Source organism: Oncorhynchus keta, chromosome 28 (assembly GCF_023373465.1).
Source record: "Oncorhynchus keta strain PuntledgeMale-10-30-2019 chromosome 28, Oket_V2, whole genome shotgun sequence".
In the NCBI taxonomy this organism is placed as follows: Eukaryota; Metazoa; Chordata; class Actinopteri; order Salmoniformes; family Salmonidae; genus Oncorhynchus; species Oncorhynchus keta.
In genome coordinates, this window is record NC_068448.1 from 52247820 (window position 1) to 52273508 (window position 25689).

General features: G+C 40.8%; 1 protein-coding gene across 1 annotated transcript in view; it reads left to right on the forward strand.

The window, feature by feature from the left end:
- Positions 1-382: 382 nt before the first annotated feature.
- The window catches only part of LOC118361555 (cadherin-10-like), a 55829-nt gene continuing 30522 nt past the window's right edge, over positions 383-25689 (forward strand). The window contains exons 1-2 of the mRNA XM_035741577.2: positions 383-531; positions 7989-8341. Of these exons, the coding sequence (XP_035597470.1) occupies positions 8126-8341 (216 nt within the window). The 5' untranslated portion in view covers positions 383-531; positions 7989-8125. The remainder of the gene's footprint in view (positions 532-7988; positions 8342-25689) is intronic.

Genomic DNA, 25689 nt, shown 5'->3' on the forward strand with positions numbered 1-25689 from the left:
GTTCACATGGAGATCTTTCTGTGCCATCCAGGAGTCCACCCCCCTTCAGCCTCCTAACCTCCCCATCCTCAATTCCACTGCTGCTATAGTCAACTGTTGGGAGTAAGGTCAGTCTCATTTCCTTGTCCCCTTGTTGCCATTGCTCCTTTTTCTTTTCTCTCTTTTTTCTTCTCCGCTTCAGTCTTCCCGACATCCACAGCAAGATGTGATGCGAGGGGAGAGAGAGGCAGAGAGAGAGAAAGAGGGAGGGAGATAGGCAGGGAGAGAGAGGTTGGAAAGACAGAGGGTGGGGGGGGAAGAGAAAAAAGAGAGGAAGGGGGTGGAGAAATAGAGGAAGGGAGAGTAGCAGGCTGGACAGAGACTTACGCTCACACTCGCTCTCGCAGCACTGTTGTCAGTCTTGGAATGTAAGTGCAGCCGAGAGGATTCAGAATAAGCGCCACCTCTAAGCACTGCTACGTGAGGAGTAGGGACACAGTAACGCGACACTTAGAAACACAGATGGACACTACTAAGCTGTGAATACAAAAGGTAAGGTTTCTGATTTTCTGTTCTCTGTTTTAAATGATATTTTATCTCACTTTTCTGGATGGTGGGGTGAAATAACCCACCTGCACTAGATAGGTGCTGGAGTGTTGCGAACAGGTTAATCAATGCATTACATGTTGTTAATGTGCAGAATTCTTTACTTTGGACACCTGCCATGCTACAAATAACATATAATCAAGGGGTTGATATCTGGAACCTCTGTGTTGAATATTTTATGAAGTTTTAGTCCGTCCAAATCTCTGTGGTCAACTTTCCTCTCCATCTCTGTAAAACCACTGCAGTCTTAGGAAACTCCAAAATAGAAAGTGCTAGAAGAAGGACAGTAGCTACATGTATGCAGACACTTTTCTTAAACAAAATCGGATGGACACAGTGCTCGCGTGACAGATTTACAGATGTTAAGGGCAGTAGCTACACACATTCAGATTCTTTTCCTAAACAAAATAGGACTAGCATTGTGTTTGCGCATGCAGGGGATTTACAGATGTGTACGCTAACGGCAGTTTTCTTCCTCCAGTGTATCACTCTGATTAGAAGTGTTTAATGAACGGCCTTTCACCAATAAGCTAAGTGATATTCAGACTTATGCCAGCTGCCAGAGGGATTTGTGTGTGTGTGTGTGTTTGTGTGGTAGAGATGGCAAAACGTTACCTGTAATTAAGTGTGAGCAGAATTGATAGTGAGGCACTGTACTACTGAGCCCATCTCAGCTCAAATGCATGGAAGGGTGAAGGGGTTGATCATGGGGTTTTGAGCACTGCACTTAATGAGTATGTTAGGATGTCTGTCATATGTACCCTGAAGCAAAGAACGCACTTCTGTCGGTCCGTCTCTGTCTACCTCTCTTTTTTCTCTCTCTCTCCCTCTTCCTCTCATTCTCTCTGCTGCTGTGTTTTGTGGGGCTTGGTGGAGACAGCTTTATAGTCACACAGGTGATTTATAACGGTGCATTTTGTACTCGGTCGTTTGTGTAATGCCATTATTGTTTAACACAAATTAACCACTAACATGTTCCCTAAATTATTGTCAGAAAGCCTTTCAGTTTTGGAATAAATAATAGCAAATCCCTGCCCTCCCACACACAAAAACTGCATGGCTCTCCTACAAACACTAAACCAAATCTTTTAACAGCCTCAAATGTAAACATAACGGATGATCCCTAAATTAACATGTTAGATATAGTTAGGAAAAAACCTCTGTAAAAAAAGATATATCATGTGGGATGTCATTGTTTGAAATTGCTGGGATCCTGTAGTGAATGTTGTGTAGTGGGGCTCATTCAAAACACATAATTTAAAATATTATAAAAAAACTAATGAATAGACTGGTAAAGAAACTTTGAATTAAATTATAATCTTCCCCTTATTGTGTCACATTTCGGATCAATATTACAGCTCTAACTATAACTATCTACAGTGATGATTTATTCAATGGGAATGATATTGTCTGTTTATGGCCTCACATATGTCAGAAGTCTACCCCCAGTCTACCTCCAGTTTTCAAGTTGCAAAGTGAAGAGAGCATTTCAAAATTGCGGCAGATTTCAGAGCATCTATAAGGGGCTGTCAAGCCTTGCCAAAGACTGGAGCCGGCAGCCGTGATGCTAGCGATGTTGGAAAGGTCTAGGGCTCCACCAAGTGGGCACTTTTACAGGTCTGCTGCTTTTTCACAGCTGCATCACCGCCCTACTGTTAGACGTGGCTCTGTGGTGGTCTGTGAGTGTGCAATCAGTAGGCAAGAGCCACTCAATCTGTAAATCACAAAACAGACATTAATAGTTATTATAAATATCCCTTGACCTCATTAGACCACAACTAACTAAACCTCAAGTGCACATTTTTTATAAATGTTTAGATTTTCAAGAAGTACCACGTTTGGTTTTTGTCAAATATGTATTCAAATCATCCACAGGGACATCATATAAACCAAATATAGAATATGCTGCATTTGACCCATTTTTTTTAATGACGTAATGTCATAAGCACAGCATTCTCAAATTATGGGTCATGGGTCCCTTAGTGCCCTTCAATGAGTTTGTTGATGGCAAAGAAAGATACAGTATGTATGATATTAAGTTTGATTATTGCAGAGGGAGATGTGATCATCAGTGTCCAGATTATTGTAAAGGTCTAGGGAGCAGTCGATTGTAAAATGGAATGGACCGAGCTGGACTACAAGTGGTTATATATTCCCTATTAAGGCTGCTGTTGCAGACAGGTTTTTGGATTTCAGGAGAAACGCACCCAGGATACTCATACAGTATAAAGGGTGAGTGCAATTCCACTGACCATGTCTGTTTGGAGTCTAAAAACGTCCGTGTGTGTGTGTGTGTGTGTGTGTGTGTGTGTGTGTGTGTGTGTGTGTGTGTGTGTGTGTGTGTGTGTGTGTGTGTGTGTGTGTGTGTGTGTCTGTGTGTGTGTGTGTATCTGTGTGTGTGTGAAATAGTGTTTACTCCACTACCTTTTGCCAGAATGGACAACCACAAATTAAATGCTCTACTCAAAGACTTAACTTGTTAGAGCATATTTAACGATTTTGTCCTTTCATGCCTCTCTCTGTCTGTTTGCATGCCAAGCCTTTCAAGCTTTCTACCACCTAATCTAATCATAAACAACTTTTTTATACACTGTAGGCATTTAATGGACTAATCAAGTCTAGATAATTCAGTGAGCGGAGTCTATAGCATCTGGACAAGAAATCCAGTCAGTACACTCTGCTCATCCTTTAATGGAGGGTTTGGAGGAATTCTAAAAAGACACACTGGCCTAATGCTTAATAGGCATGGTGCATCAAAGCTTAATATCCAGAATGCTATTAAAACTCAAGGACAGCCTTGAATGATAATTAGAAAATGCAATCACGGGAATCAGCCCAGATTAATTTCCAGCCAATGTTTCCCGATTTCTGGGATGCTGCGCCCGCCCGCCGCCTGTCATATTCATGACAAACCCTGGGCACATAGTGAAGTGATAACAGTACATCATCATCAGTTTATGGCTTACTGGCACCCCATGACATCCCCAATGTTCTTGGTTTCATTCTGTATCTGGGGGTATGGAGAGAGAACCACAGTCAAATGTTCTTGGTTCATACATGTTATCGATCTCATGCTTTGTGAAAAATATGAATTTGACCTCATGGATTGCCAATTTTCCTGAATTTAGGGATTTTGTATGGTCTGCTGTTTTACTGAGGTTAGACATCTGGAAAACTGGTAGATGGTGGTTTTGCTGACTCTAAATTACCATTAATGGTCTAGTCCCGCTTAATATTTTGAAGTCTTGACCTTGGATGACAGCTGAGACCGTACCAGTATTCCCAATCCTAACTGTCTCTCTCTGATATTGTCATAACCTTCTAACATTTGGATACATGACATAACCTGTCTGTATGAGAGTCATGGTTTGATTCAGTACAGGCATTAGCTCAATCTCTAATGACATGAATTAAAGAGCTCTTTAAGACTCTTTAATATTTCATTTTTGGATCTCATTAGCTTAATTATTTGATTTGCATTCATGGGATAATATTAATTTACATGTGGCGGTGCTTCAGTTCCATCAATGAGAAACATAATACTAATTTGTTCACAGACAAAAACAGGGTCCTTTGTTCATTCAAATATCATGCCTTCATTGATATTAGGGTTATTTTTGTTGAACAAAAGTGGGGGAATTATAAAATCGTTCTTTGTTTGTTCAAGGTCCCTCATTAGATACACAATGAAGGCCTTGCCACCAGCCTCTCACTAAATGGGCTCCACCTACCTGTATTCTCCTCTTGTTTCCAAACTGTCTTAAAAATACCCCACTATTTATATATATATACAGTGGGGCAAAAAAGTATTTAGTCAGCCACCAATTGTGCAAGTTCTCTCACTTAAAAAGATGAGAGGCCTGTAATTTTAATCATAGGTACACTTCAACTATGACAGACAAAATGAGAAAGAAAAATCAAGAAAATTACATTGTCGGATTTTTTATGAATTTATATGAAAATGATGGTGGAAAATACGTTTTTGGTCAATAACAAAAGTGTATCTCAATACCCTTTGTTTTCAATGACAGAGGTCAAATGTTTTCTGTATGTCTTCACAAGGTTTTCACACACTGTTGATGGTATTTTGGCACATTCCTCCATGCAGATCTCCTCTAGAGCAGTGATGTTTTGGGGCTGTTGCTGGGCAACACAGACTTTCAACTCCCTCCAAAGATTTTCTATGGGGTTGAGATCTGGAGACTGGCTAGGCCACTCCAGGACCTTGAAATGCTTCTTACGAAGCCACTCCTTCGTTGTGTGTGTTTGGGATCATTGTCATGCTGAAAGACCCAGCCACGTTTCATCTTCAATGCCCTTGCTGATGGAAGGAGGTTTTCACTCAAAATCTCACGATACATGGCCCTATTCATTCTTTCCTTTACACGGATCAGTCATCCTGGTCCCTTTGCAGAAAAACAGCCCCAAAGCATGATGTTTCCACCCCCATGCTTCACAGTAGGTATGGTTTTCTTTGGCTGCAACTCAGCGTTCCTTGTCCTCCAAACACGACGAGTTGAGTTTTTACCAAAATGTTATATTTTGGTTTCATCTGACCATATGACATTCTCCCAATCTTCTTCTGGATCATCCAAATGCTCTCTAGCAAACTTCAGACGGGCCTGGACATGTACTGGCTTAAGCAGGGGGACACGTCTGGCACTGCAGGATTTGAGTCCCTGGCGGCGTAGTGTGTTACTGATGGTAGGCTTTGTTACTTTGGTCCCAGCTCTCTGCAGGTCATTCACAAGGTCCCCCCGTGTGGTTCTGGGATTTTTGCTCACCATTCTTGTGATCATTTTGACCCCACGGGGTGAGATCTTGCGTGGAGCCCCAGATCGAGGGAGATTATCAGTGGTCTTGTATGTCTTCCATTTCCTAATAATTGCTCCCACAGTTGATTTCTTCAAACCAAGCTGTTTACCTATTGCAGATTCAGTCTTCCCATCCTGGTGCAGGTCTACAATTTTGTTTCTGGTGTCCTTTGACAGCTCTTTGGTCTTGGCCATAGTGGAGTTTGGAGTGTGACTGTTTGAGGTTGTGAACAGGTGTCTTTTATACTGATAACAAGTTCAAACAGGTGCCATTAATACAGGGAACGAGTGGAGGACAGAGGAGCCTCTTAAAGAAGACGTTACAGGTCCGTGAGAGCCAGAAATCTTGCTTGTTTGTAGGTGACCAAATACTTATTTTCCACCATAATTTGCAAATAAATTCATTAAAAATCCTACAATGTGATTTTCTGGATTTTTTTTCTCATTTTGTCTGTCATAGTTGAACCTATGATGAAAATTACAGGCCTCTCTCATCTTTTTAAGTGGGAGAACTTGCACAATTGGTGGCTGACTAAATACCTTTTTTGCCCCACTGTATACACACACACACACACACACACACACACACACACACACACACACACACACACACACACACACACACACACACACACACACACACACACACACACACACACACACACACACACACACACACAATGTATATATATATACAAAAAGTATCCCATGCTTGATGAGAATAATTGGCTTGCTGGCAGTGACTTCTAAAGGTACTGTATTATTGGCTTGATTGCATGTTCGATAGAGTACCTAGATGAAGTAAAGTCCCCATCAGGGCCTGACTTGATAGGTAATTTGGGAATTCATACATAATTTATGGTCTTTGGGAAGTTAATCCTAATAAATCTTGTCCTCCTTTTCTAAAAGAGCCCATTTAGTGGGAGGCTAGTGGAAAGGCCATAGTGCCAGTGCCATCCTGACAAGCATGCATTGTGTATATAACGAGGGACCGTGAACAAACAAGGACCAGATTTTATAATTCCACCACTTTTGTTCAACAATCTGAAAAAAGAATCCTAATGTCAACGAAGGCATTAGATTTGAACATACAAAGGACCCTGTTATTTTCTGTGAACAAATTAGTATTATAGTTTCCATTGATGGAACTGAAGCACCGCCACATGTAAATTAATATTATCCCACAAATGCAAATTAAATCATTAAGAGAATAGAACTGTTTGGCCAAAATGACCATCGTTATGTTTGGAGAAAAAAGCGGGATGCTTCCAAGCCGAAGAAAAACCATCCCAACCGTGAAGCACGAGGGTGGCAGCAAAATGGTGTGTGGGTGCTTTACTGCAGGAGGGACTGGTGCACTTTACAAAATTGACAGCATCCTGAGGTAGGACAATTAGGTGGATATATTGAAGCAACATCTCAAGAAATCAGTCAGGAAGTTAAGGCTTGGTTGCAAATGGGTCTTCCAAATGGACAATGACCCCAAACATACTTCCAAACTTGTGGCAAAACGGCGTAAGGACAACAAAGTCAACATATTGGAGTGGCCATCACAACCCCATAGAAAATGTGTGGGCAGAACTGAAAAACTGTGCGAGCAAGGAGGCCTACAAGCCTTACTCAGTTACACCAGCTCTGTCAGGAGTAATGGGCCAAAATTCACCCAATTTATTGTAGGCTACCCGAAACATTTGACCCAAGTTAAACTATTTAATGACAATGATACCAAATACGAATTGAATGTATGCAAACTTCTGACCCACTGGGAATGTAATGAAAGAAATAAAATATGAAATAAATATTTTATCTGCTATTATCTGACTTTTCACATTCTTAAAACAAAGTGGTGATGCTAACTGACCTAAGAGGATTACATGTCAGGAGTTTTGAAAAACTGAGTTTAAATGTATTTGGCTAAGGTGTATGTAAACTTCCGACTTCTACTGTATATATGTAGCTAAGTAGCTAGCAAGCTAGCTACCTTCCTTTAATTTAATTATAGCTGGCTGTATTTATTTACTTTATCGCTACCTTTTGTTTCTAGAAATTATACACGTGTTGTCATTTCACAACTGTTTAATCAAACTAGCTAGCCAGCTGATAGCTAGCTAGCAAAAAAACTATGAACTAAACCGCAAATCACGTCATCCAGCTAGCTAGCCAGCTAAATGGTTGTATGTAGGAATGAGTCAGTAACTTATGTTTGCATGAACTAAAACTACTGTCACATGTTTTTTTTACTGGAACTAGCAGGTTTGAGCTAGCTTATTAGAGCAAATTCGAGATAAAATGGCAGGCTGCCAGTTGAAACTAGAATTCCTTTACTAAGAGAATTAATGAACGCATTTGAAGAAATGTGTAATTTCATCTTGCAGAGCATATAATTCATAATGTTTTATCTATGGAAAAAAAACGTATCAATTAAAATAATGGCAACGCTAAACAGCTTAGAAGCCAATTTTCTCTTAATATTGGACACAGGCAGGCGATATTACCTTTGGGCGGATATTGAAACAAATTATGTCTACCTGAATTCAATATCATTGTTGTGTTATCTCTCTGATTCATCCTTGTTTTTCTTCTTCACAGGGATCAATAGGCTATCAAAGGGAAAAGGACTACAATGCATGATTTGGTGGCGTTGCATTCCAGTGTGCATCCTACCAGAAGCTCATTACCATAACACATTAGTCATACAGAACTCCTTCCCCACGTGATTGGATACCATGATAACCAATCACTTCCAGATTATATTTATGGTCTCCATTCTACGGCCAATCACTGCCCTGCCCATGGCACCTGGAAATACTGTGAATCTGTTGGGAACATCACCGGAGAAGGATGATGGAAAGATACTCCAGCGCGCCAAACGAGGATGGATGTGGAATCAATTCTTTCTTCTAGAGGAGTACACCGGGAATGACAACCAGTATGTTGGCAAGGTAAGGGTTTTATGTGCCGTTTTTATGGGACATTCTTTGTAGGCTGCCTAGAGATGATTGATTATGTCATAGTACACTCAGACAAAAGGACTGTTCCTGTTGTATTGACATACCTTTCAATAGTTAGGACAGAGAAATGACAGAGGAGTGCATCACCTGAGAACTCCCTTAATGTAAAGATCAGCTTGTTAAGCTCCATCTCCCAGCAACGCGCAACTAATTCCAGTCTCTCATTCACACAACAATTCAAAAACAACAGTGGGAATAGAAAAATCTAAATGAAGAATCAATCACTCAAATTAGCGATATAACATGACAGATAGAGGAGGAATAGATGTTCCCATTTGTGAGGGTTAACAACAGACAGCATTATCAAATTACATCATGAGGCTAGACAAAATCACTGACCCACTACCTCACATCGCCAACGGCCTGAGCCTCCTCTGTCATGTTGACACAGCTCGTTAACTGATAAGACAGCACAAAAACATAAATATTTCTCAGAGCTATAACCCCCTACTTTAGATCAGAGGAGCGACTTGTCAAGCCATCAATGTTAGTGCTAAAAAGAGAGCTAGTCACAGTGTTAGAGATGACGATACATTTATCATCCTGATGGAGGGGAACAAGGTGACTGTCGAAAGCCTATTTTCTCAGAGGAAGCTGGCTTTCATCACATGCCTCATCCTCAAGAGTAAACAAGTGTCACTGTACAGGGTGGAGTAAAAGGATATGACTACCAGCTTGGCAGATAGCATTGTCCTGACGCAATGGAGAGAACAACAAAAAGAAAAAGATGGAGGGAAAGGGGGTGTTGGAGAGAGAAATTATGAATCAATCAAGCCAGGCCAATGATATTTCACTTCACTGTGTTATACGTGATGAGGCAACAAAACAGTCCCGGCTATCCATTGAGGCTATCCACTGATGTTGTCAGTGACTGCTGCATTCTGGCTTTCTTCCTGACTCTTTGATGGTCTCTGGCTGGCATACTGGCAAGTTTCCTGGCACGACGGCAATCACATGCGCTGGCCATCGACTCACCCGGTGTCCAGTATCATTCACAATCAAACTGCCAGGATGACATGAGGCCGCAATAAATAAAGGGGGAGAAAAAAAACACCCACACACTGGCTTTACTGAAGAAGCTAGTGTTGATTGCTATCGCTAATTCCATCAGCTTCACTCTGGAATTGTTGTCTGTGAGAAGGAGCGGTGAAAAGCTTGAGCATATGGACAGGCACTTAAAGGCCCAGCACCAAGCTGGGCTTATTTATTTCACATCCAATCAAGTTTCACATGTGAAATGGCAAATGTTTTGCTGTGCCACAAAGTCTGTAGCTTTTTCAGAACTCAATATACAGATTCAATACCTAAACTACATCTCTGCACATAGCAAAAGAGTGTCATTTGCACTGCTATTTTAGTTATCAGTTAATCTGACTGTCATTGATTTAATTGACCTATTTAAGCAATTTGAGGGTTTTCTGTATAGTTGTCTAATGTTGGTGGGGCATACTATTATATTTTCGATGTTAATCCTGAATCACTATGATATTATAATAGTTTTTCTTGAGTGTATTTTTAACAAAGGACATGTTGAATAATAATTATTGTTTAAATAAATAAGAAACATTAAATAATGTATGTAAAGTGTGTCTAATATGAAAGCGGTGTGAGGTTCTGGGCAAATCCTAACAACTAATGGTTACTAAACCATTGTATCAGTGTTCATTTTGTCAACAATAACTATGACAAAAAAATATTGTCAACAACCTATTTTTCCTGACTAAAACTATGACGATAACATTTGTTTTGTCCAATCATTAGTATGCATGCATGCAGAAAAGTTGATGCAATCCTCTCAGTTGCAGAACTGATATCTTTCAGTCTTGTGATCTGATTCTGCCCAGCTCCAACACTGCTCTCAGGCTGTCACGTGCGTCATTCGTCAGTCTTTTGAACTGATGCGGAGCCAAGACCCTTCACGTGTAACTAACCTTAACCTGAAACAATAATGTTTACTCTCTCTTTCAAGTAGGCTATTTTTGATTTGAGCACACTGGAATCTCTATTTCCCCATGTGTTCTGTTATTCATTCATCTGTGTTGCCACTCTGGCGCCATGGTCTGCAAATGCTAGTTGTGGTTGTGTTTTTCCTATAGGAAAAACAAATGCTATTTGTTGAATATTTGTTGAATACATTAATACAGTACTTCTGGGATTTTTGGAAAGCTTAAATTCAATTCTCCCCTTTTCAAGGACACCCCTATAATTTAGCCCTCCTTAATGGCCATGATGGAGACAATCAGAGCTGTTAATTGTTTAACCTGCAGCCAAGGCTTTATTATAGCCTAAATGGTTAATTATGGTTGGTATTGGTTACAATCTGCCATAATATCAATGTTGCAAGATAAGGTATACAAGGCAATCTGCTTTAAAGTTCTACCTGTCTTCCTAGTAGCCTACTTGGTGTTGTGAACTGCTGACTGCTATTAACTTACAGATGATTGTTGACACATCAACCAGGATTAAGGGACAGGGCAATTTGTGACTTATTGTTTTCATAATCAGTGGCTTTATTGGAGGGGGAGTGGTTTCTCCTCTCCTAGGAAATCAGCAATTAGTACCGGGAGGTGTGCTCTTCACCTTTTCAAGGCATTTAGCAATTAGTATTTGTACTTCAGTCTCCTCTGTTCTGCAGAGTTATTTGAGGAAGGAAAGAGAGAAAGGCTCCACACCACTCTTACTTGAGTATCTTACCTAGTGATTTTCAGAATATCTAATTTTGCTCTTTTGCAACTGTCTGTTTTCTATCTCAGTTTTCTCCTCTACATGTAGACTTTTAGACTCCCCCCCTTGGCTGCAACCCTTCTAATTTAGTGTACCCTGCAAGCACAATCCATGTGGAATTCCTGGTCTCTGGCAGCATTTAGAACTGCCGATCTGCGGTCAAGAACGCTAAATTAATCTCAGCCTATGCTGCATTTCAGTCCCTTGACTTTCGGGCCCTGAAGGAGACATGGATCACCCCAGAGAACACTGCTGCTCCAGCTGCTCTCTCTTCATCTGACTATGTTTTCTGTCATTATCAGAGAGCATCTGGTCATTGCGGAGGTGGCACAGTGCTACTAATTTCTCCTAAGTAGAGATATTACATTATTTCCCTCTCTCACCTGTCCATCTCCTCATTTGATTTCCGTGCTGTCACTGTCACTTGTCTACTCAAACTAACATTGTTCTTATCTATCACCCACCAGGTGTCTGTACCACATACTCTCACAACTGGTGTACCCCAGGGCTCGATTCTAGGCCCTCTTCACTCTCTACACCAAGTCACTCGGCTCCGACATATCCTCACTAGGTCTCTCCTATCATAGAATGCGGATGACACTAAGCCACTTTTCTCCTTCCCCCTTCTGACACTCAGAAGGTGATACACATCTCTGCATGCCTGGCAGATTTCTCAGCTTGGATGTCGGCCCACCACCTCAAGCTCAACCACGACAAGACAGAGCTGCTCTTCCACCCGGTAAAGCCTGCCTACTCAAAGACCTATCCATTACGGTTGCAACTCTACAGGGTCTCCCTCCCAGAGTGCAAAGAACCTTGGCGTGACCCTGGAAAACACCATGTTGTTCTCTGAAAAAATCAAAGCAGTGACTCACTCCTGCAAGTTGATGTTCTACAACATCCGTATAGTTCGAACCAACCTCACACAGGTAGTGGAGCAAGTCCTAATCCAGGCACTAATCCCAGGTGGAGTACTGCAACTCACTGTTGGTTGGGCTCCCCACTTGTGCCATCAAACCCCTGCAATTTATCCAGAATGCTGCAGCCTGCCTGGTGTTCAACCTTCCCAAGTTGTCTCATGTCACCCTGCTCCTCCGCACACTCCACCAGCTTCCAGTCGAAGCTCACATCCACTACAAGACTATGGTACTTGCTTATGGAGCAGCAAGAGGAACAGCCCCTCCCTACCTTCAAGCTATGCTCAAACCCTACACCCCAACCCGAGCACTTCGTTCTGCCACCTCTGGTCTCTTAGCACTATGAGAGGGCATCTCCCACTCAGCCCAGGCCAAGCTCTTCTTCGTCCTGGCACTCCAATGGTGGAACCAGCTTCCCATAGCACCCACCCCCTAAAACAGCATTTTGTGAATGAACACTAGAACTTGACTTTTCTTCACCCCTGACTAGCTTTGACTTTGCTGATAGCTACTTTATTGAGGATTTACTATGACTGTGATGTGGTTGTCCTATTTTAAGATGAATGCACTAACTGTATGTCGCTCTGGATAAGAGCGTCTGGTAAATTACTAAAATGTAAAAGGTTAAAAGGCCTACTTGGACAAGGCTATCTGAATATGCACATGATGGAAGTTAGAGGTAGCCTATTATTTAATAGAAAAAAATGCACGGACTGTCATGTGACTATTGCTGTGACTCAAACTAGACGAAGGCTGAAATGACGAAAATGTGACTAAAACCAAAAGGTATTTTAAGCCTAAAACTAAATCTAAAATAGCCGCCAAAATTAACACTGCATAATATATGACATGCTTTTAGGGCTCATTATACATAGTGTATGTCATAAAGGATTATACTGATGACTACAGGGTGGAACTGTACATGGTGCTGAAATGGCTTCTCTTCAAGGTGAACTATATACCATGCATAGAATGGCCCAAATTCACGAAGTGTCTCAAAGTAGGACTGCTGATATAAGATCAGTTTTTCCTTTGAGGTGATAATCAATGAATATAATTACATGGACCTGATACTAAATCAGCATTATGAAAATGGGCCATGTGTGTTTTTGTCAAACTTCACGAGACACGCCTCTTGGCGTTGCTGATTCACTATCACCTGATCTTCAGCGAGCTATTTCAGACAGCCATTAGCATGAGGGAGGGTATTTAACAAGCCTTGTCCTCGTGGAGGGAGGCATACTTGTTCAGTATGGCTCTGAAGTGTGAACACTTGCAATGCAATGCAATCAGAAGGCTTGTGTCTGGAGTTTCTTTCTGTAGGGGTGCAGTGACTCACATAAAAAGCTGTTCCATCCCAGCTATTGATGTGGACAAAACCCCTTTAACCTCTTGGTAGTCTGTGATGCTTTGTAAACAAACGCTGCCGCTCTCCAGTTCCCCTGAGCACTCTACTGATCATAGGAAAAATTGAAGAAACTGAAAAAACACTACTGAATGTGTATAATCCTGGAGAACAAGGACAACTAACAATAAAGAGAGAGAGAATATAATTATTCTGTATCCGTTTGGGGCTCTATTTTCCTATCTCCCCTCTGCAGCACTAAACAATGCTCACTAGAGACCTGACAAGAATTGCCAATGACTTTGCTGCTTTACTGACTATTCCTCTGTGTTTGTGCAAGGGGACTTAAAGCTAGAATCGTTCATTGAAACAATAAGAAAGCCTTCTCTCAGCCCTTTTTTATGCAAAGAAGCTAAGGGATGGGGCTAGAGAAATGTCATAGGGCTATGGATGCAAAGACTGACCATCCAGTATATCAAATGTATAGTGATAACCATGTTTTGAGGCTATACGGTTTTGCTTACACTTACGTTGTTCACAAACATTGGTGTAAAACTAGCGTATATTTTGGGTTCTGATTGGGTACGACAGTTGAACTAAGCAAATGAGGCCTCTAAGTTATATTGCAGTAGTTGCTTTGGGGCAAGTCACTGAATGTCCTGAATGTCCTTCAACTCCAAGCCAGAGCTGAATATAGCTGTGCAGCATTTCTCCCCATCCAACATGACAGAGCTTGAGAGGATCTACAGAGAAGAATGGAAGAATATTTTCCAAGCTTCAAGCGTCATACCCAAAAAGATTAAAGGTTGTAATCGCTGCCAAAGGTGCTTCAACAAAGATCTGAGTAAAGGGTCTGAATACTTATGTAAAAAAGACATACACTACAGTTAAAAAAATGTCCTTGTTTTCAAAAGAAAAGCGAAAAATTGTGTCCATTTAAATAACTAACTGATCAGAAAGTTTTTAATTTAATCCTCGTAAGAATTCCCTGTCTTAGGTCAGTTAGGATCACCATTTTATGTTAAGAATGTGAAATGTTAATAATAGTAGAGAGAATTATTTATTTCACCTTTTTATTTCGTTAATCACATTCCCAGTGGGTCAGATGATTACATACCAATTGAGTGTATTTGGTAGAATTGCCTTTAAATCGTTTAACTTGGGTCAAATGTTTTGGGTAGCCTTCCACAAGTTTCCCACAATAAATTGGGGGACTTTTGGCCCATTCCTCCTGACAGAGCTAGTGTAACTGAGTCAGGTTTGTAGGCCTCCTTGCTCACACACGCTTTTAAAGTTCTGCCCATAAATTTTCTATAGGATTAAGGTCAGGGCTTTGTAATGGCCACTCCAATACCTTGACTTTGTTGTCCTTAACTGCACCTGTTTGAACTCGTTACCTGTATAAAAGACACCTATCCACACACTCAATCAAACAGACTCCAACGTCTCCACAATGGCCAAGACCAGAGAGCTGTGTAAAGACATCAGGGATAAAATTGTAGATTTGCACAAGGCAGGGATGGGCTACAGGACAATAGGCAAGCAGCTTGGTGAGAAGGCAACAACTGTTGGTGCAATCATTAGAAAATGGAAAAGTTCAAGATGACTGTCATTTACCCTCGGTCTGGGGCTCCAAGCAAGATCTCACCTCGTGGGGCATCAATGATCATGAGGAAGTTCAGGGATCAGCCCAGAACTACACGGCAGGACCTGTTCAATGACCTGAAGAGAGCTGGGACCACAGCCTAAGAAAACCATTAGTAACACACTACGCCGTCATGGATTAAAATCTTGCAGCGCCCGCAAGGGCTCCCTGCTCAAGCCAGCGCATGTCCAGGCCCGTCTGAAGTTTGCCAATGACCATCTGGATGATCCAGAGGAGGAATGGGAGAAGGTCATGTGGTCTGATGAGACAAAAATAGAGCTTTTTGGTCTAAACTCCACTCACCGTGTTTGGAGGAAGAAGAAGGATGAGTACAACCCCAAGAACACCATCCCAACCGTGAAGCATTGAGGTGGAAACATCATTCTTTAGAGTTGCTTTTTTGCAAAGGGGACAGGACGACTGCACCGTATTGAGGGGAGGATGGATGGGGCCATGTATCGCGAGTTCTTGGCCCTCAGTAAGAGCATTGAAGATGGGTCGTGGCTGGGTCTTCCAGCATGACAACGACCTGAAACACACAGCCAGGGCAACTAAGGAGTGGCTCCGTAGGAAGCATCTCAAGTTCCTGGAGTGGCCTAGCCAGTCTCCAGACCTGAACCCAAAATAACATCTTTGGAGGGAGTTGAAAGTCCGTATTGCCCAGCGACAGCCCCGAAACCTGAAAGATCTGGAGTAGGTCTGAATGGAGGAGTGGACCAAAATCCCTGCTGCAGTGTGTGCAAACCTGGTCAAGAACTACAGGAAACGTCTGATCTCTGTAATTGCAAACAAGGGTTTCTGTACCAAATATTAAGTTCTGCTTTTCGGATGTATCAAATACTTATGTCATGCAATAAAATGCAAATTACTTAAAAATCATACAGATGTGATTTTCTGGACTTTAGATTCTGTCTCTCACAGTTGAAGTGTACCTATGATAAAAATGACAGACCTCTACGTGCTTTTTAAGTAGGAAAACCTGCAAAATCGGCAGTGTATCAAATGTGTTCTCCCCACTGTAGCACTGCTGGGTGATATGAAAAGTAATAGTCAAATCAATCAAGAATATAATAACTTTTTGCAAAACAAACACCTTTAATATACAATCTGTGGAAACTGAGAATAGAACGGTTCAGAACTTTTGTGAAACATCACAGCACAGTTGAAAAATACATGGCAAATATAAATAAAAATGGATTGTATTATTAAAGAGAAAGATGATCATCCGTTCACCTACTCTACGTCTCACAAAGACAAAGTGATAGAACCAAAAATATCAAATTTGGACTCATTAGACCAAACGGCAGATTTCCACCGGTCTAATGTCCAATGCTCGTGTTTCTTGACCCAAGCAAGTGTCTTATTCTTAATGGTGTCCTTTAGAAGTGGTTTATTTTCAGTAATGACTGTGAAGGCCTGATTCACGCAGGCTGGTAAACTAATGAATTTACCCTCTTCAGCAGAGGTAACTCTGGGTCTTCCTTTCCTGTGGCGGTCCTCATTAAGAGCCAGTTTCATTATAGCGCTTGATGGTTTTTGTGACTGCACTTGAAGAAACATTCAAAGTTCTTGAAGTTTTCCGCATTGACTGACATTCATGTCTTAAAATATTGATGAACTGTCATTTCTCTTAGCTTATTTGAGCTGTTCTTGCCATAATATGGACTTTTACCAAATATCTTCTGTATACCAACCCTACCTTGTTACAACAAATGATTGGCTTATTCTAAAATTGATTTAATATTGTTTTTTCTCTGATCAATCTACAAACAATACCTCATATTGACCAAGCATAAACAGGTTTAGAAATGTTTGCATATATATATATATATATATATATATATACACTCACAGTTGAAGTCGGAAGTTTACATACACTTACGTCGGAGTCATTAACCTCATAGTCTACCAATACCGGATCCGGGTTCGTGACTACGGCTCAAGCTCATTAGCATAACGCACAATGCGAAAAAATATTCCTAAAAATATTTAACCTCCACACATTAACAAGTAAAATAAACAAGTTGTTTATCTACCCAGCAAGTCAGATTTCTAAAATGTTTTACGGCGAAAACATAGCTCATTTGCATAGCCAAGTAGGAAAAAATATGCAATCAACAAACGCAGGATTAAAAGAAAAATCATTTCACTAACCTTTTGAAATCTTCATCATCTAACATGTTACACAGTACATTCATTTTTTTCAATAATCTGCAATATATATCCATAAATCTCTGTTTACAATGATGCATCCTTCAAAAAATGCTACTAAAATGTCAGGAGAAATGCCGATAGCTCCGGCAGATAACGTCAGCTAACAAGGAATACACATCATAAACTTTGACTAAATATGCATGTTTTACATATGTATAGGAAGATACACTTCTAAATGTGTTACATTTATTTTTAACGTTACAGGTTGCGTTCACTAGGCTATACTAGGAGTCGGCGCTCCAAAATTAGCATTATCGCTCCTCTATCTTGGAGTCGACAGAAACCCAAATTTACCACATAAATATTCCGTTACCTTTGCTGTTATTCCATCAAAAGACCTGGAAGGGATTATACTTACCAAACCAGCGTTTAGTTTTCAAGTCTTTCGGTTCTCAAAATAGCCACACTTCGGTCGAAATGTAGGCAAAATTCAAGTGGATTCGCACCAAAACGTTGAAATTACATATTATATGTCGAGTAAACTTGTCAAACTATGTTCATAATTAAGCTTTAACATGTTATAAAGGTGCACAGAAATCGTGAGGACGAACAGAAACACACACGTCGTTTAATCGATCCTGAAGAAAATACATCACCCGGCCAGAGCGCGCGTAACAGTCACCTTTTTTTTCGCTTGGCCGAGAGGTTTCGGCTCGCTCAAACTCCAGTGAGCGCGCGATTCTCACAATGAGAAGCCCCATTGAAAGCAGGCTTCGCGCTGAACACGTACAGACTGTTCCCAGAGCGGTAGCTGTTTGGGAAGTGCGTGTGAGATGACGTCAAAGTTGGGCCAACTTTTTCCATGACAAGAGAGCATTTGGGAGAATGCAGGCCCTGAGTGTTCTGCTTTACATAGAGACAAAATGTAAATGGTTTTAGAAGCTTTAGAGTGTTTTCTATTCGATAATCTTTTTTATATGCATATATTAGCAATTTTGGGGAAAAATATTTTCAGTTTACTATGGGCACGCACTTTCTCCAACAGGGGCATTATAGAGCAAGAGTTCTAATTAAAACAAGTTTTTCAACCACTATGCACATTTCTTGTTAACAAACTGTAGTTTTGGCAAATTGTTTAGGACATTTACCCTGTACCTTGTTTACAGACAGATTATTTCACTTATAACTCAATGTATCACAATTCCAGTGGTTCAGAACTTTACATACAACAAGTTGACTGTGCCTATAAACAGCATGGAAAATTCCAGAAAATTATGTCATGGTTTTAGAAGCTTCTGATAGGCTAATTGACATAATTTGAGTGAATTGGAGGTGTACCTGTGGATGTATTTCAAGGGCTACCTTCAAACGCAGTGCCTCTTTGCTTGACATCATGGGAATATCAAAATCCAAATTTTCAAATAATCTGTCATATATAGGCATATTCTATCTTCTGGGCCTGGGAAATAGGCAGTTTAATTTGGGTGCATTTTTCATCCAAACATCAAAATACTGCCCCCTACACTCACGAGGTTAAAACCTGTTATGGCTGCTGTCCCTGTACAGGGACCAACATCATGGAAATTTCAGAGTGACAACTAAAAATACAATTTCGTAACATTAAACATTCTTGAAAATGCAAGTGTCTTACACCCTTCAAAAGATTAGAATCTTGGTAATAAAACTACGTTTTCCAATTTAAAATGGCTATTACAGAGAACAAATCCCATGCTTTTGTTTGAGAAGAGCAATCAAGAACAGAAACATTTTCCGCCATGACAGTTTTTAGACTTTCACATCTGAAGGTAAAATTATAACTTACATTCTGATATCTTGCTCTTATTTCTCTTCCTGAGTATCCCATTGATCAAATGAAGTGCCGTTTTCTTTGATAAAATCCATTTTTATAACCTAAATCTAAACATTTTGTAAACTATTTGTGCCGGGAATTCCATCTCTATCATTTCTTTACGGAGCATTCGGCGTGATTCGCCCATGTAAACAATTGTTTATATAGTCATGGTGGGTTTCCGTGCATTCCTCTGGATGTTCGCAACACAGTCAAACAACTTTTGTTTTTTGCAGGGAGAATTGACCGGAGTGAGCTGATTTGAAGACAACGATAAATAACTACCTGACCCATCAATAGTTTTAGCGAAGCTTCATTGATTGACTATATTTCTGCCCAATGACCACTGATCTTCTTGAAATCTAGCTGGGTAGATAGCCAATGAGCTGAGTTAAACGCCAGTATGTAAAGGTTTGGGGTTGGACCACAATTCCTTGGTTGTAATCGCACGCGCAGGGAACTCCATTTTATTGTTGTAGTATCATCTTTCACATGTACTAGAATAGCCACACAGTCAGATAGGATGCTGGAGATAATTTTGATGGATAACACAAGAGGGCAAGCCTTACTTGGGCAAATACAATACTGTATGTTAGTTATCTGTGTCTACCTCGAATCGCATTCAATGCATCCATATTGAATTATATGTATTCTATTTTGTTGCCAAACTCATTAAACAATATTGCATTTCTGAAGGACAAGTTCATAAAAACTACAGTGTCTGCATAGCCTATGTGGGGCATTAGGTCATAGATAGGAAATACCATAGCAATTCATACTTTTGTCACTTATTTTCCTCATGGATCCATGGATCGACTCTATACTACTAGATTAATCAATAATACTGCATGAATTACATGATTCGATTCCATACTGCTGCAAGAATTGACTGTATAATCAATTTCATAATACTGTATGAATAGATTCAAATTTTGCATGAATCGACTGTATAAATCTGCATAAATCACTGGACTCAATAATACTGCATGAATACATGCAGCACAGGGGTATATTGCCCACTCCATACTAGTGTGCCAGCCTGCCAGTTATCCAGACTGGCAGACAGACAGTGTACTGTAAACAGCGGATTACACTGTGGCTTGTGAGATTGCCCATAAACGGACCTCCAATAATTACCTTTTAGTGTTTACCGTCTGAGCGTGTTGTGTATTTTCTGACTTGTCTAATTCAATAAGTGCTAGCAGGTATATAGTAAATCCCCTAGTCCTGTGTTGTCTGACGACTGTCAAACTCCAATTAGTTGGCAGACCTGACAGCATGGCTCCATTGTATGGAGTTCTCTCTTCCCTTCCATTTGATGGTTTCCTCTTTGTTTTCTTTCTGTCAATTCTCTCTCTTATTGGGGTTAACAATTGAGTCTGAGAAGCATACCATATATCCCAAATATCCCTGGTCAGAAGTAGTCAAAATGTAGGGAACAGGGTGCCATTTGGGACACAAACAGACTGCAAGAGTCATCAGCGGAATGTGCAGTGGGAAAGTAAAGAACACTGGGTAAAAACAAAGTACTTTAGGAGATTCTGTACACAATTGAAGAGTCGCCACTGTACATTTTATGTTGAAATTATTATATTGGCTTATCATATTCTTCAATGTTCAGCAATGAACATCAGGAGTAAAACTATTCAGACTGTAGCTGTATTCATAATCAGCGTCCCAAAATGGAACCTTATTCCTACTTTTCACCAGTGCTGTGCACTAAATATGGAATAGGGTCCATTTGCATATTTCTCACTTTCTTCCCAAAGTTGCATTGTTGTTGATCCTGGTTTTCAGATTGCAGAAAATAATGAGTTTCTCCCTCAGTGTGTTGATATTAATATTCATGAATATTATGATGCTGTGTCCCTCACTGCTTGTCACTTAGGATGTGATGGCCCATGAGATATAGTGCTAAATATAAGCCTATGACACTGTAGTATCAGCAGTGGAGTAATGAGCTTCAAGCCAGTCACTCATCACAGTTACTTGAAGTAATGCTAATTTATTTCAAGATGATGAATAGTCTAGAAAGACGCACTAAGATGGTACATTGGACCAAACTTTGCAGAAACAAAAGTACAAGAATATATGTTGTATTGTGTTCTTGTGATGCAATGATTTCCCCTATTTGGGAGTGAGAGGCACCTTTTCATTATAACATTGGAGGAAATACCTTCCTAGTGTATGATTCATGTTTTTGCTGGTCCTATAAATGCTATCCGGTTAGCTAATATTTAGAAAAACAAAAGTTTGTTAGGCTAGATACAGTATATAGATGGTTATGCTAACCTGTTTGCAATCCCTTGAACTTTGCTAGCTAGCTTCCTGGCTAGCTATACAGGTTATTGGGTTACAGCAGATAGCTAGCTACTTTCATTAAGTTGTTGTTTTGCTATTATCATATTCTACCTAAGCATCATGGCATGTAAATATAACGCCATAGACACATTAGAAGCGTAGAAGCATGATGTGTTCAGAATTCCATGATCTGAACTCAAATCAAATCTTGCAGATGTTATCATAGGTGCAGCGAAATGCTTCTGCTTCTAGCTCCTATCAGCGAAGTAATACCGAACAACATAAAAAAAACACACAAATAAATTATAATAAAATAATGAAAATCTAAAAATATCTGAATGAGCAATGTCAGAGTCCAGAATATACACTGCTCAAAAATAAAGGGAACACAAAAATAACACATCCTAGATCTGAATGAATGAAATATTCTTATTAAATACTTTTTCTTTACATAGTTGAATGTGCTGACAACAAAATCACACAAAATTAGCAATGGAAATCAAATTTATCAACCCATGGATGTCTGGATTTGGAGTCACACTCAAAATTAAAGTGGAAAACCACACTACAGGCTGATCCAACTTTGATGTAATGTCATTAAAACAAGTCAAAATGAGGCTCAGTAGTATGTGTGGCCTCCACATGCCTGTATGACCCCCCTACAACGCCTGGGCATGCTCCTGATGAGGTGGCGGATGGTCTCCTGAGGGATCTCCTTCCAGACCTGGACTAAAGCATCCGCCAACTCCTGGACAGTCTGTGGTGCAATGGAGACATGATGTCCCAGATGTGCTCAATTGGATTCAGGTCTGGGGAACGGGCGGGCCAGTCCATAGCATCAATGCCTTCCTCTTGCTGGAACTGCTGACACACTCCAGCCACATGAGGTCTAGCATTGTCTTGCATTAGGAGGAAGCCAGGGCCAACCGCACCAGCATATGGTCTCACAAGTGGTCTGAGGATCTAATGGCAGTCAGGCTACCTCTGGCGAGCACATGGAGGATGGCTGTGCGGCCCCCCAAAGAAATGCCACCCCACACCATGACTGACCCACCGCCAAACCAGTCATGCTGGAGGATGTTGCAGGCAGCAGAACGTTCTCCACGGCGTCTCCAGACTCTGTCACGTCTGTCACATGTGCTCAGTGTGAACCTGCTTTCATCTGTGAAGAGCACAGGGCGCCAGTGGCGAATTTGCCAATCTTGGTGTTCTCTGGCAAATGCCAAACGTCCTGCACGGTGTTGGGCTGTAAGCACAACCCCCACCTGTGGACATCGGGCCCTCATACCACCCTCATGGAGTCTGTTTCTGACCGTTTGAGCAGACACATGCACATTTGTGGTCTGCTGGAGGTCATTTTGCAGGGCTCTGGCAGTGCTCCTCCTGCTCCTCCTTGCACAAAGGCGGAGGTAGTGGGCTGTGCTCCTCCTGCTCCTCCTTGCACAAACGCGGAGGTAGCGGCCCTGCTGCTGGGTTTTTGCCCTCCTACGGCCTCCTCCACGTCTCCTGATGCACTGGCCTGTCTCCTGGTAGCGCCTCCATGCTCTGGACACTACGCTGACAGACACAGCAAACCTTCTTGCCACTTCTCGCATTGATATGCCATCCTGGATAAGCTGCACTACCTGAGCCACTTGTGTGGGTTGAAGACTCCGTCTCATGCTACCACTAGAGTGAAAGCACCGGCAGCATTCAAAAGTGACCAAAACATTAGCCAGGAAGCATAGGAACTGAGAAGTGGTCTGTGGTCCCCACCTGCAGAACCACTCCTTTATTCGGGGTGTCCAGCTAATTGCCTATAATTTCCACCTGATGTCTATTCCATTTGCACAACAGCACGTGAAATGTATTATCAATCAGTGTTGCTTCCTAAGTGGACAGTTTGATTTCACAGAAGTGTGATTTACTTGGAGTTACATTGTGTTGTTTAAGTGTTCCCTTTATTTTTTGAGCAGTGTATATACAGTACCAGTCAAAATTTGGGACACACGTACTCATTCCAGGGTTTTTCTTTATTTTTACTATTTTCTACATTGTAGAATATAGTGAGACACTACACTATGAAATAACACATATGGAATCATGCAATAACCAAAAAAGTATTTAAAAAATGTAAATACAAGTAAATATTGTGGCAAGAACAGCTCAAATAAGCAAAAAGAATTGACAGTCCATCATTAATTTAAGACAAAGGTTCGTCAATGCGGAAAATCTTAAGAACTTTGAAAGTTTCTTCAAGTGCAGATGCAAAAACCATTAAGCACTATAAATAAACTGGCTCTCATGAGGACCACCACAGGAAAGGAAGACCCAGAATTGCCTCTGCTGCAGAGGATAAGTTCATTTGAGTTAACTGCACCTCAGATCGCATCCCAAATAAATGCTTCGCAGCGTTCAAGTAACAGACACATCTCAACATCAACTGTTCAGAGGAAACTGCGTGAATCAGGAAACTGCGGTAATCAGGCCTTCATGGTCAAATATCTGCAAAGCAAACATTACTAAAGGACTCCAATAAGAAGAGGATACTTGCTTCTGCCAAGAAACACGAGCAATGGACATTAGACCAGTGGATATCTATCCTTTGTTCTGATGAGTCCAAATTTGAGATTTTCTGTTCCAAATGCTGTGTCTTTGAGATGCAGAGTAGGTGAACGGATGATCTTTGCATGTGTGGTTGCCACCATGAAGCATGGAGGAGGAGGTGTGATGGTGCTTTGCTGGTGATACTGTCGCTGATTTATTAAAAATTCAAGGCACACTTAACCAGCATGTCTATGACAGCATTCTGCAGCGATATGCCATCCCACCTGGTTTGCGACTAGTGGGACTTTCATTTGTTTTTCAACAGGACAATGACCCAACAGACCTCCAGGCTCTGTGAGGGCTATTTTACCAAGAAGGAGAATGACGGAGTGCTGCATCAGATGACCTGGCCTCCACAATTGCATGATCTCAACCCAATTGAGATGGTTTGAGATGAGTTGGACCGCAGAGTGAAGGAAAAGCGGCATATGCGGGAATTCCCTCAAGACTGTTAGAAAAGCATTCCAGATGGAGCTGGTTGAGAGAATGCTTTGTTTTGTTGCTTTGTCTGGTTGAGAGAATGCTTTTCTGGTTACTACAAGATTCCATATGTGTTATTTCATAGTTTTGATGTCTTCACTATTATTCTACAATGTAGAAAATTGTACAAATAAAGAAAAACCCTTCAATGAGTAGGTGTGTCCAAACGTTTGACTGGTACTGTATTTATATATATATATATATATGATGGCGTGTATAGACAGTAAAGACAGTATACGAATGGAAAAGGTGTGTACATCAGTAGTGATATAGGATGAGCCTCGACTAGAATGCAGTATATACATATGCAATGGGTAAAACAGTATGTAAACATTATTAAAGTGACCAGTGCTCAATAACTATATACATAGGGCAGCAGTCGCTAGGGTGCAGTGTAGAGTACTGGGTGGTAGCCTACTAGTAACAGTGACTAAGTTCAGGGCAGGCTACTGGGCGGAGACCGGCTAGTGGTGACTTCTAGATAGTAGAAGGGTGAATTGGATTTTTAAATTTGATTTTAAGGAAACCACGGGAAAGTAATACTACAGTAGTAGGAATACTACAGTAGTATCCACAAAAGAAAACACTGTTGTAAATACCACAGTAAAGTGTGCAAAAACACATAACTTTTCTAACTATACTAAATACTACAGTAAACATTTGCATATACCCTGCCCCCTCCCCCATATCCCAATTTGTGTCACCCATAAGTGAGAATCATGCTTTTGATTTGATTTGATTTTTTGCCAAGTAGACCCTATATTGTGTACACTACACATTATAGAAAAGTGCAGGAATGTTGAACTACTTGAATAGAACCTATTGTGAGCTAGCTACAGATTATGGAAATTGTGGACTTTGAATATTCCTCTAGGAGAAAGCTTGCACATAATAAAGCAAAAACATTATAGTAAACACTACAGTATTGTCTGCAAAAACACTACAGTATACTACAGTATTCATTCTATAGTTAACTGTAAATACTATTATAATATAAATACTAAAATCTGCAAATACACTCGAGTGAATAGCATAGTATTTTTTTATGTGGGGGTATGTTGATGTGGGTGTTGTAACATCAAATACAGGACTCATGGGTTGTCCGCTTAAAATTACCCACAGAATATTATTATTTTGATCAGACAGGGCACACCTTCGATATATCGATATAAAGTAACTACTACCAATTGGGGAGAAAAAGGGGGTAAAATAATATATCGAAGGAAACACTGTACACCTAGCGACCTGGTCAGCATGCACTGCACTGCCACAGGAGAC